Source organism: Emydura macquarii, unplaced genomic scaffold, assembly GCF_026122565.2.
Source record: "Emydura macquarii macquarii isolate MOO-44397 ecotype Brisbane River unplaced genomic scaffold, CSIRO-AGI_Emac_v2 contig_1045, whole genome shotgun sequence".
In the NCBI taxonomy this organism is placed as follows: Eukaryota; Metazoa; Chordata; order Testudines; family Chelidae; genus Emydura; species Emydura macquarii.
Window position 1 is genome coordinate 19,311,850 of NW_027131182.1, and position 13,576 is coordinate 19,325,425.

At 40.4% G+C, this 13,576-nt stretch overlaps 1 protein-coding gene across 2 annotated transcripts in view; it reads left to right on the forward strand.

The window, feature by feature from the left end:
- Nucleotides 1-10,747, forward strand: part of PARP8 (poly(ADP-ribose) polymerase family member 8) — a 144,012-nt gene extending 133,265 nt beyond the window's left edge. For both annotated transcript variants that reach the window (XM_067545677.1, XM_067545678.1), the window contains 7 exons: nt 2,376-2,488; nt 2,697-2,769; nt 4,146-4,215; nt 5,418-5,494; nt 6,283-6,352; nt 8,563-8,647; nt 10,098-10,747. In XM_067545677.1, coding sequence (XP_067401778.1) covers nt 2,376-2,488; nt 2,697-2,769; nt 4,146-4,215; nt 5,418-5,494; nt 6,283-6,352; nt 8,563-8,647; nt 10,098-10,200 — 591 coding nt within the window. In that variant the 3' untranslated portion in view covers nt 10,201-10,747. The remainder of the gene's footprint in view (nt 1-2,375; nt 2,489-2,696; nt 2,770-4,145; nt 4,216-5,417; nt 5,495-6,282; nt 6,353-8,562; nt 8,648-10,097) is intronic.
- Nucleotides 10,748-13,576: the final 2,829 nt, after the last annotated feature.

Below are 13,576 nucleotides of genomic sequence, written 5' to 3' on the forward strand. Positions count from 1 at the left end.
GTTATTCAGTCATTCTGCCCTGTTAGAATCCAAACAGTCCAGAGATTAAGAATTTTTCCTTGTGTCCATACTTTCTTCTCACAGAAAACAAGCTGACGGGGGTCACTACCCGTGTGGGCTCTTTCTTTGAGGGTGGAGCGAGAGGAATGCACTGCAGTTAAAAAAAAAACCTGTCTGTCTGTGCCAGCTGACGCGGGTTCATGGGGCTCAGTCTGCAGGCCTGTTTCATTGCTGTGTAGACCCTGCGAGGTGGCAGGATCCTAGAGCTCGGGCTGCAGCCTGAGCCCAGAAGTCTACACAGCAATGAAACAGCCTGGGCCCTACAAGCCCAAGTCAGCTGGCACAGGCCAGCTGCGGGTTTTTATTTGTAGTCTGGATATATCCTTACTGTCTTTGATCTCTGTTCATCATGCACAATGACCACTTGCCTTCAAATGCCCAAGAACTAGCACTTTCCTGTTAAAGTTCTTCATTTGCATTACACAAGGCTGCTTTCTCATTTGATGGATTATTTAGTTACAGGGGTATATGCAGTGTAAATGTTTGCTCTTACATTCTAACAGGATACAGATAAGTGACAACCATGCATGTGAAATCCCATTAGTTTTCATGAAGTTTAAACACCACATATATTCTTACATATTTAACAATCACTTTGATCTACGCTAATACACAAGTGAATTTTCCTGGCTTCCAGCTGTGAGTTTATCAGTTCTCAACTGAGTACTTGGTCTATCAACGTCACACACCCAACGCAAAACTGATATATGAAAGGGTGTCACTGATGCATCTATGTACACTGCAGAGTCTCCCCAATCTTGATATCAGCAACTACATTTTCCTTCCCCGTGATATGTATTATTTGCATGTCAAATTCCTGTAGGGCTAAACTCCAACTAATCTAGAATTCATCCTCTTAGCTCAGTGCAGCCCCATCAGAGGGGTATTATCGATCAAAACCTTGTATTTTTTAATACACAAATAAGGTTTAAGTTGCTTAACAACCCAGACAATGGCATAGCACTCTTTCTCCATGATCGCATAACTTTGCTCATTGAGGGGGGTCAGGTGTTTGTTTAAGTAGGCAGTGGGACGCCTTTTGTCCCCCTCCCCATCCTGATTCAGTACTGTGCCTAATCCAATGTTAGAAGTATCAGCACACAGCACAAATGGTTTTCTGAAATCAGGGCTGACCAAAACGACTGACCTCTTTAAACAGAGCTTTTTTTAATGTTCTGGAAGCCTTTCTCACAGCCTCTGTCCATACCACCTGGTCTGGGTTCCCTCTTTTTTGTAAGATCTGTGATGGAGGCCATAATGTCACTAAACCCCTTTACAAACATCTGGTATAAGTTGGCCAGACCAGTAAAGGATTAGATCCGCTTCTTGGTTCAAGGGGCAGGCCAACTCCAAATGGCCTCTACCTTTTAAAGGGTTGGGGCAATCAACCCACTGCCCACCCTGTGTCTAGATAGGATACCTCTGCAGCCCCCATCTTGCTTTTGGAAACGTTGACATTGAGGTTGGCTTTTCTCAGTCTTTGTAACACAATTCCCACATGGTTTAAGTGGCTTGGCCAGGACCTACTGAAAATAGCCAAGTCATCTACATAGGCCCTGGCAAAGGCTTGTAACCCCTGCAGCACTTTGTTGACAATCCTCTGAAATGTGGATCCTGCATTTATTAATCCAAAAAGCGTAATCCTAAACTTACGTAGGCCAGACTCCATTATGAAAGCAGATTTTTTCTTGGACATTAGCATCTAAGGGAATTTGCCAGTATCCACACGTTAAAGTTAGTGTGCTTATGAATTTTGCACCACCCAATAGATCCAGTAAATCCTTTATTCTGGGTTTGGGATATGGGTCAGACTGGGTGATAGCATTTAGCTTTCTGAAATATGCACAAAATCTCATGGTTTTGTACTTTTTTAGTTACTCTTACAATAGGAGATGCCCACAGGCTTTTTGACTTAGTATTTACTCCCTTTTCCAGCATGCCTTTGCAAGTGTTCAGTGAGACCTGGGGATTTGGCATGAGTTAGTACTTGGTCTACCGACGTCACACCATTCTGATCAAAACACCCTGAATAAATTACTCAAGTCAGTAATTTCAGTGGTGTCAGCATGGGTCATCTTAGGTTGTGGTGTGTCATACACTTTCATATACTTCATAAACTGGGAGGTATTTTTAAAATTTGACTTGAAGTCAAAGCTATGATAATGAGACTGACTTCAAGTTACTTCATGTCTGAATTGAGGAGCAATAGTGTATTGTGTGAACTATCACAATATCTTAGGAAATCTTAATTCTGAAAATACAACAGGTTCATATTCATTAGCATCTTTTCACCTGTGTGCTGTTATATTTTACAGCAACTGAAGTTTATGCACACTCCCCATCAGTTCCTCCTTCTCAGCAGTCCACCAGCCAAAGAATCCAATTTCAGAGCTGCTAAAAATCTCTATGGAAGTACTTTTGCATTTCAGTGAGTATGAAAAAAGAATTAGTAAAAAGAATGCTAATGGTTCTTACTGTGCTTTCATCATCTGAAAATATGTGTAAAGAAAAACATAAGATATTCTAAGGATTAGAGGTTTTCCATTGCAAATACATTGTTTTAGAGAAACTAGTTAATTTAATTCTAGGTGCCTTGAAACACTACTTATTTTCCCTCTTTCCACTTTATTTTTAAGTGGTTCACACATTGAGAACTGGCACTCCATCCTGAGGAATGGCTTAGTTGTTGCTTCCAATACAAGGCTGCAGGTAAACAACAGCTACGAGGGTTCTTATCTGACTCTTAGATATCAGGTTACTTATTAAATACAGGGCAGCTTTGGGGAGGGCAGTTGAGGTAGCCATATTGGTGATCAAAAACTGCATGAGGCAATTATATCCTCCCTTCTCTCAGAGTAATAAGTTGTTCTGTTGGTCTTTCTGAACATTTAGGGTGAAATCCTGGCCCCAGTGAAGTCAATAGCTAAACTTCCATTGACTTCAGTGAGGTCAGAGATTCACACTGAGGATGTGCATAGCAGCACCTTCAGTGGCAAAGGAAGTACCAGAGGCAGGGCTTCCTCGTCCATCTGAGAGGTGTTATTCAGTAATGCTAAAGAGTGCATCATAGGGGCCATGTCATGGAGGAGAATGAGAGTGAGGTGACTGAACGGAACAAGATAAAGAAGAGAGAGAAAATTAACAGAGGGTAGTGCAGAGGAGGGGAAATAAAACAAAGGGATTAAGTGAATAGAGGTAAAGAATGCAAAGGTAGCAGCGTGGATAGAAGAGAGAGACAGTACAATGGGGAAGGAGGGGAAAGAGATATGTGAAAAAGACGGAAGAGAGGAAGTTGGGAAGAATGACAGCACTCCCCGCTTAAGCTTTTGTCTGCACTCTAACAAGGACCTGTGCAGGTCCTCTAAAGTCATTATGCACAGTTACAGGCTCTTACGTTATATTTCTACCAGGCGCTCTTGGATACTCTGTTTAAAAACATTAATTAGGCACAAGCATCACTGAGTTCTGGAACAAATCTAAACAGTGATCATGTATTTATTTACCTAATTTAAAAATTATACAAACTGTGGTCCTGGTACTGCAAACACATATTATGAATAAAGTTACTGATAGGCATAATTGTTTTCAGGATCAAGGGTTACATTTCAGATTTAAACTAGCAACATCTTTTTATTTTTTTTACCATCTTGTTTGCTGATAACATGCATGACATAGATTTGTTCATGGATTGCAGTGTTAAATCTCAACACAAATACATCTATAACTACAGAATATGGAGGAAACGTTCCTGTACCGCCTGCAGATCTGAAAACAGGAAGCACTGTTTTACAGCTATAAACTGGGGCAAACTCCTTTATTTGCAGCCAATTGGAATGATCTGTGCCATAAAGATGGATTTTGCATCATTTTCAAGGCATGCAGGAGTATTTTAGCTTGATACTGAAGACTTTGTGTAATACTTGCTGCAAGCTTTCTTAGGACTTATTTTGTACATCATTAAATATCAGATACTGTGTTGGTGGGAGGGCGAATAATTATCAAGATCAGTTTAGATCATGTACCATATTATTTTCCTTTGTAAAACTACCAAATTGATGTTAAGCCTTTCTTACATTCTTTTTCAGCTCCATGGTGCAATGTTTGGTAGTGGGATCTACCTTAGTCCATTGTCAAGCATATCATTTGGTTACTCAGGTGATATTTATAAATCACTCTAAAGTTGGGGGAATGTAAGAGGATATTTTAATTTGCTGCTTTTCTTACCTGCTTCATTGTTTTAATAGTTATAGTAACTGTGTCTCTTTCTATCTGTAGGCCAATATTTGCAAAAACAGGAGCTCCTCTATGCAAAAAATAGGCTTCTACATTCCCATTATGGTCTTAAATAGATGCCCTGATTTTCAAGGGTGCTGAGCAGCCAGGAACCCCCACTGAAGTCATTGACAACTGGCATCCATTGCTTTGGAAAGGAGCCTAAATGTGGACTTGGGAACCTGCTTTTACACTCCTGTTTTTAAAGATCTTGGCCACACCATGCAAATAGAGCTATAAACGATATGTGTGTCCTGTGCATTTGCATGTGTGTACACAGGCACAGAGGACCCAATCCAGAAAAAGTGCATAAGTGCTTAACTTCAATCTTAAGAGTACTCCCATTTAAGTCCATATGAATACTCATATGCTTAAAGCTAAGTTCAGGCTAAGGTGCATTGCTGGATTGAGGCCAGGAGATATCGTAGCATAAAGAACCATCTTTTTGTTCTGTGTTTGTACAGCACCTAGCACAATCAAATCTTGGTTCATGACTGAAGTCCTGGGTGCCATGATTATACAAATAATAATAAAGGTGTTAATGTCATGGAGTTCAGAGAATGGCATGATTTCCATGTAGCAAATACGAAAGTGAGTTATGTAGATCATTCACTTCAAAGTAAAATAGCATACAAAATAATAAAAAAGTGAGTAAAATATTAAAGATGAAATATTAAATTACAATATTTTATGGACTCATTCTAATTCTTTTCCTCACATGTGGTAGCACACTACAAGCAGCTGAGGTCAATTAACTTTAAACTGAAGTCCATCCCTTTTTAGCAAAATGCTTAAGCACATTATTAAACGGAACTCAGTGGAACTTAAGCTTATGTGTAACTGCTGTTGCACCTGCTTAAAGTTACGTTGGCTATTTTAAAGGCTTTGGAACTGCCGTGCAAATATGGGGCTCTTGGGACTGAATCAGACAGGTGGCAGCATGTGATGAGAAAGAACACAAAATTTTAGGATGCTTTACAGGGGAATCTGACCCCACTCCAATATCTCTTTTCACTCTCCATATATATCTTACACTTACAATGCTTTACACACCAGTAAACCTGAAGTAATTCTATTGTCTTTAGGGATGAACAAGAAGCAGCAGAAGGTGTCAGCTAAGGATGAACCTGCTTCGAGCAGTAAAGGCAGTAATGCATTACAGGTACAGTAGTATATTTGGCATATATGGAAGAGATATTGGGTTTTGAATCTGGGAAGGAATTAATATTCCTTCTTTGGAAACTCAGCAATTCTCTTTTATTGTACATAATCAGCAGTAACAATTACACATTATACTGCAGGCAAACGTGCATTCCTTTTCACAGACAGAACTATTTGAAAAGAAAATAGGGAAGAAATGCAGATTGAATCTTTAATTCAATATCGCCCCTGGCAAACCTCTCTCTCTGAATTCTGGAGTCTCAATTAAATTAGGATGCGATATGGATTTAGAATGCTATAAAATTAGTTTGTAACCCTATAGAATTCCACTCATAGCACACTACAGATTTTCTTTGTGATAAACTTTAAGATGCTAAATTTCTGCTTAATCAAAGGTAAACTCATAGCAATTATTTATAGGCCTGCATTGGGCTTACAGATGGCTAAATCCTTAGGAGGAAATTCTATACCTGTCTCCCTTAACAAGTATATGCAAAATTAGCATGGTTCCTCACTATAGAAGGGACATGCTGTGGGGAAGCCATTCAGAGGGATTCTGTACTCTCTGTAGTTCATGTCACAACTCTCAAATTGCTAATGATTTGGAAGCTTTGGTAATGGGTAAAATAGTTTAAATCACCACTATTTCATTTTTAGCCCAATTATTACAAAAGTTTCCAGCAAGACTATGTCAGTAAATAAACAATTTAAAACAATATTCTTGTTACATTTTACCTGGTTTTCCTTTTACTGTTTTAATTAATGTTTCCACATTTTTTTATCCCTCAGTCACAGAAGAAAGGACAACAGTCCCAATTTTTGCAAAGCCGTAATTTAAAATGCATAGCCTTATGTGAAGGTAAGCTGAAAATCCCTAAAAATCCTATTTCTTTCCTGGCATTGAATTGGTTTGAATTTGTAAAATGCAAATTAACACAAGCTTTAATTCAAGTGAGTTTTTTTTAATAAGACAATGTTGGCACGTGTGCAGATACCTACATCATTTCTGGTTCTCAAGTCTCAATGCATCCCCATTGCCCACTTTCCATCCCCAATACCCATTCCCCAAGCATACTTTGGGCCATTAATAAGATGGGGGCTCATCACATGTAGAAAGTGACTGGACACCATCCTTTCAGTGTCCCAAATTCTAGCCACATAGCTAGGCTCTGTAAAGACCCTTTGCAAGTCCTGTGTCAGTGGTTTAAGCATTCAAGACTCAGAAGGATTCCTAATCTGAATTCCCAGCCCAGTTCTGACAGCTCCTGCAAATAAACTCTTCTTCTAATAACCACTACACATTAATTGATTTCTGTTCTCTGCTTGTGCTTAAAAATTCATGTAGTTATGTTCAATCTATATGACTATAGTCATTCTCAAAGACCTGGCCGTTCTTGAAAGGCCTAGCAAATATGTATCTGTTTTGATGGCAGGTTAAGGAGAATAAGGATTTCAACTCAACTATAAAAATATTTTGGCACTGTCTGAAAGGAGAATAATTTTCAAGATGATACAATTTAAGACCAATTTTTAAAGGGACTTTATCTCAGCTTCTGAAATTGTATGTGCAAATTCTATACATATATGAAGCCTTTAAAGGCCATTTTTGAAAAATGTAATCCATTACTATTACCAATTAGATCTAATTCCTGGGAACAGACCTGAAATGAAACTAGAATTTGTCTTTAGATTTTTGTTTTTAAATGACTAGCCTTGTAAATATTCCCAATAGAAAATGTACTTTTCCAATTATAAAAATATGGTGTTCAAAGGTTAGAAATGAATGTGCAGAACTCTTTCAGTTATCATAGGTCTTGTTTCCCTGATATATACACAATGGTGTTAGATTTTGTAAGTGTACATTAAAATATTTTAATGCACAATTTGGTGAAATACACTTTTGATCAGCAAAACTCCCTCTCACAGAAGGGAAGAGTTTATAGAGAGGGAGTTAGTAAATATTAAAACTGATGAAAATGTCAGTCATAAAAGAAAAAAAATCTAGTGTTTATAAACTGCAAGAGGCAAACATCTGTGTTGACTTAAAATAAAAAAAAGAATAGAGGTAAGAGTTAAACCTCACACAACAGATATGTCATTTGTAAAGCTATGTATACATGCATTTATTTACAATAGTGCTTAAGTGCATTTATAGATCTTCAGAACAATATGATAATTATTCAAAAATGGCTTCTACACAGAAAACCTTATTTCTGATCATTGTCTTGGTGGTTAAAAATAAAATATGTGATATAATATGTAGTTGTTTCCTAAAGAAGTGGTACCTAGTTCTCCTGATTCATAATTCCCTCTGCATGTGTGTTGGTGACGAGGACCTGGGTGGTCGTGCCTAGTGGTTAGAGCAGAAGTCAGCTTCAGTGGTTAAAACAGGACTCAGAGGCCAGAACCAAGGTCAGAGACGAAGCCAGAAGTCAGAGCCAAGAGTCAGGACCAGGTTACCAGAGTGAAACCAGGCAGGAATAGGACTAGGTCCAGGGCAGGAGTTATCACAGCCACGCGCAAATACTTTGAGCAGCCACTGAACTTCCATTTTTGGGCTTAAGAGCTGGCCTGCTGCCCTGCCAATCAACCAGGTGGAGTAGCCAAGTCAAACGGGCAACATACTACAGACCAGCTGTGTTCATTAAGTTGCCCGGAGACTGGCTCTGCTGCAGGCCCTGATTCCTGACACCATAGGTGTGTGCGCGCTTTTTTCCTAATCGCATTTGAAGAAGCATAATCATAAATCATCAATGACTCGTTTCCCAGCTTTGTCTTTCATATTTCACTTTTCACCCATTCATCATCAAACACAAATTTTTTGTACCAGAGTTTGATTAATTGGCCCACAATACCCATACCACTGGTTTGTCCACTGTCAGCAAGAATTAAGCTGATCTCCTAACTCCTATCGTCAGCCAACTCCAAGGTTCTAGACCAGACAGCAGACTCACACTGAACAATTGGACATTTCCACAGTGCTATTTAAAAAGTGTGGGAGCACAGTTATTTTTAAATCATGTTTTCCAGGCATGTTTTCACTGCTAAAAATTTATTCTCTCCGTATAGTGATAACCTCACCTGATCTGCACAAACATGGGGAGATATGGGTAGTTCCCAACACTGATCATGTGTGTACAAGGTTCTTCTTTGTGTAAGTACAATACTTTTTTTTAGCTTTAAAATTCTACATGTATATGTTTTTTTTTTTTTTTTGCAATGACTTTAAAAGACCAAAACCAAAGTCTTTCTAACAATTTTTCAAGGATTGATATTTTTGTTTTTTTGAGGCAGTGTATGCTAGATCAATGACAATAGATTATTTTACTTCTATGTTTTGTTATAATAAGCAAAAAATGAACAACGAGTGACAGGTTATAGGCTGTTTCCACTATATGAATATGTCACACTACAGTAACAGTATCACTGTATTGGCCTGAGACCAAAAAAAAAAAAAAAAACCCAACACAACTAGAGTGTACTTTTGAAAAGCCAAGGAAATAAAAAATAAGGATAAAAAGATGAGACATATCTTTAAGTTGTATTCCAGCTGTTAAACAGATGTTTCCTTTTACCACATATGATTCATTAACAGACAACTATATATCGACATAAGCCCTGGCCCTGCAAAGAAAGCCACCAGATGGACTCTCTTCACCCACCCAGAGCCCCCTGGATTTCAAATTTGCAGTAAATGAGGTCTTGTCTTCACAGGGGATTGGCCCTGATTGGTGGCCCCTCACTGGTATTTATGTACCAATGTAAACACCTAGACAAGGTATACTGTGTTTTATATCAGTGCCTGTTATTCCAGCTGTAAGCAGCAGTAAGCTGCACTGGTTTACTGTGTCTGCAGCTGAGACTTGCACAGGTACAGCTCTCTAAGGGTATGTCTATGCAGCAGTTAAACACCCGTGGCTGGCCCAGGGTCAGCTGACTTGCTCGCGGGGCTTGGGCTGCAGGGCTATATAATCGCTGTATAGACGTCTGGAGCCAGACCACTGGGACCCCACGTGGCGGGGAGAGTCCCAGAACCCAGGCTTCAGCCTGAGCCCAAACATCTACCCAGCAATATTTAGCCCCACAGCCCGAGCCCTGTGAGCCTGAGTCAGCTGACTAGGCAGCCACAGCCATGGTGCCGGTCTTTTATTCCAGTGTAGATGTATCCTAAGCGACTGACCACCAATGACTGATATCAGGACAAATCCCCAGTTTAGACAAAGGATCAGTTACTGCAGATGGAGAGTGCAGTAACTTATGCATGCTTTGATAACACTCAGCTCCAGGGTGTTCCCAACAGCCGCTGATGGTAACGAAAGGAGGCCCCTTGCATCTGAGCTCCTGCAGCAGGTGAGCTGCTAAGAGCTTCCAGAGAGCTAGGGGCAGGCAGTAATGCAGCCCCAGCAGGTCGTACTGGACTGCAGTTTTGCTGATTGGAACCCTAGGCCTCGTCTGTGAAAGGGCAAATCCTGCCACCAAGCAGAGTCACACTCCTCACATAACATTCCCGGCTTAGTGTTTAAATAAGTAAAGTATATAATCGATGTCATTGCATAGTGAATAAAGAGTGGATTAAAATCTTATTTTTGTCTGTGCTTTTTTAGTTATGAAGATGGCCAAGTGGGTGATACAAGTATAAATACACAAGAACCAGGCATTCACAAAGAGATTCTTCGAGTCATTGGTAATCAAACTGCTACTGGTTAAAAGGACCACTCTTATTTAATTGATGTGATTTGGAAGCCTTCCTCAGTCTCAAAGCTGGATTTTGAACTGAAGAAGATGCGAAAAACTAATTTATTATTATTATTATTATTATTACTAAACAAATTAACCCTTTGAATACTTCCTTTTTTCTTACTTAATATTTCTTATCTCATTGAAATACCTAAAATGGTATGAGTAAGCAATTGTAGGGGTACAAAGTCTATTAATATACTACAACTAATAGCAATTAAAGAGACATTTGGGTTGCTCACAATAAACAGAATTTAAAAAGGAGTTTTGTGCTGATATTTTTATATTAAACTCTTTAATTGGACGATTTTAGTACTGTATACTGGTATTTTAAATTTGAATGACTGAAATATAAGCAAGAGAGAAGATTTTATAGCGGAGAACCTGCATTATAAAGGATACTTTGCAATAAAAATATTGACATATTTTAATACACCATAAAAATAGTTTCTGGAACATGTCAGATTAAAGAAGGTGGCTACTTACAATATCATAGATTCATTTTACTGTACACCAATGCAGCAAAAATTTAGAATAAAAAAAGTTAAAAGAAGAAAATATTCAATTACTGTATTCAATTACTGCCAAGAAAAATATAACTACATTGATGATGTGTGACTTGTCTTCTTCATTCTCTCGAAAGAAACTATACCATCCAGTAAACAGTTCAGTTACATTGTTAAAAAGATATAAGCCAAGTGAGCTGACCAGAGTTCCAGGGACTGAGAAGTGAATTTGTAGTGAAGCAATTTGTAAACCAGCTTTTACAATGACCTATCACCCCAGTACAGCAAGGTACTTAGGTATTTTCAGTGGCATTGCTCTTGTGGTTAAAGTGTGCTTAAGTACCTTGCTGAATCAAGACCTATATGTATTTCAGCTAATTGTCCAATTAATAAAAAATAGCAATACCTTTCATGTCAGATTACTCCTGAGATCCTTTTGGTGAAATACTGTTAATTCATCCCTAAGGAAACAAAGCAAACCTGTTAAATCTTTATTATGTAGGAATTACAGTTGTTGAAAATAAAACGGGTACCATGGTCTGAACATGTTGGCAGCGCACTTATGGGCCAGGGACCAATCCTAAAAGATGCTAAGCACCTCCTGTGAGGTGCTAAGTGCCCTCAGCTCTCACTGAAGTCATCTTGCAGGATCATGCCCTTCTATTCTGACAGCATTTCAAATCCCCTCTCTGTACATCTTCCCTTACTGCTTGCAGCCTTGAAAAGGAAGAAGATAGGAACAAAAATTTACCATAGAAGATCGCATCTTGAGTCTTCCAGAAATGGCCTGTAGTATTATTAACATGATAGTTAGCAGGAAGACCCTACTAAATGCAGCACTGTGCGTGGTTTTTTTAAACAGAGCATAAATCATCTTGATCATTGCATAATGTACAGAGATATTAGGGAATAGGGGTTTATTTCTGAAAGACTTCTACAAGTTACTCTGCTTCTTGCCTTACCTCCCGTTTCCCTGGATCACAAAATAATCATCACTCAAAAGGATAAAATTGAAGTTCTCTAGAATAAAAGTAGAGTTCTCTAAAGGGCCTCTTTGGAATTAGGCCATCTCTGGAGACACTAACCTGTGACATTGCAGCACAGTTTAACATCTTGCACCAAGGATGATTCCTGAAATTGATCCATCTGCATGGAGCAGTTAGGTAGTGTGAAGGGTCTGACTGTACAAATGCAAGGTAACTGAGAATTGAGGCTGAAAATCTGGATTGACCATTCTTCCTTAGTTCATCCTCCTATACATACATGTATGGCTGAACTGGGGCAGGAGGAAGAGCTCAAGTGTGTGATGTTATGTAGAACCTGTGATGAAATGCTGTATCTAGAAAAGCTGGGGGGAGTGAGGAGTGGGCTGAGCAGCAGAAAACAAGTCCCACAAAGGGGTCCTGCAATGGCTAAGTGGAATGATGGCCCATCACTTCAAAGGGCTTCCTCAAATACAGAGTGTGCAACAAAGTAGGTGCGGCCAAGAGGGGGTCTCTTCTCTCTTCTCCCTCCCTCCCAGTTTCAGCAGATTCACAGCCTACATTCTGCTCTGTGGAGGCACAGAAAGTAGCTGGGCCAATCTGAGTATGCATACCAATCCTCCTGTGCTGGCCACATGAGGAGTCCTCATAGATGCTACCGCTGTGCGGGAGAAGAGGTGGAACAAAAAGTGTCTTTTCCTTACCCCTTTCCCAAAATCTCTCAACCTCCCACCTCCAGCATTAAGTCTGTGACCAAGTAAAAGCAAAGGAGGTAAGGGAAGGTAATTCTAGTCACAGCACTGTTTCCCTCCTCCCCCTCCCCCCGTCCCCCCCGGTCCCTATGTACCTCCCAATGTCATCTGTCCCATTGTGTGTCCCTCCTCTCTCCGGGTCTAGTCTCCCCAATAGGGAATTGCTACTGACTACTGAGAGAGCTGAGAGAGCTCTTTCCATTGGCTCCCCTGCTAGCTAAGTCTGGCACTCCTCTCTCTTCCCCTGGGGGACTGCTTAACAACTGATGAGCCAATGATAAGACTTATCTTACCAAGTGAAAGGCAGAGGTGGTGCCAGGCTTAACCAGCAGGTAGCCAAAGGAGAGAGTCCAGCTTCTCAACTGCAGAGTGCATTCACTGGAAGTGGGGGAAAGTGCCCCCTTCCCTCAAGCTTGGAGCACATGTGAAGATGCAAACTTCATCTGCCTACACCTCTCAATAGTCAATAGGCACCCTTTTTGGGGGAGACTAGCCCCTAAGAGTGTGGGAACACAATGGGACAGAGGACGCTGAGAGGTACATAGGGCCTAGGGGGAAACAGTGCTGGGGGCACATGGGGACCGAGAACACTGGGATTACACTCATCCGGGGATACAAAACGTTGCTGGGGGGTGTGGTCAAATGTTGGAGATGGCATAGAACATGGGAGGGTAACCAGGAGGCTGCATGGGGATACAAAATACTGCGAGGGGAGGGAGGTCAAAACACTTGAGGGATGCAGTGTAGAGCATGGCAAGTTAGCAAGGTGGAACACAAAGCAGAGGACAACACCAAGAGTGACAGAGAGTTGGGGGACACAAGGATATAGTGTGGGAGAACACAGAGCATTGGTGGGGTACAGAGTAGCACAGAGCATAAGGGACAAAGAGTTGAGGTCATAGTGTGGGGGTGACAGCGCTCGTGGGGTACAGAGTAGCACAGAGAATAGGCGACTCTGTATGGGGAACAGAGAAGACTGATGGGGTACAGAGCACTGAGCTTAGGGAACAGAGAAATGGGGCCACAGCTGGGGGGGAGGTATGCAGAGCACTATATATGCGTGTGCAAATGGGCATGATCCTACATGCAAACACACAGACACTCG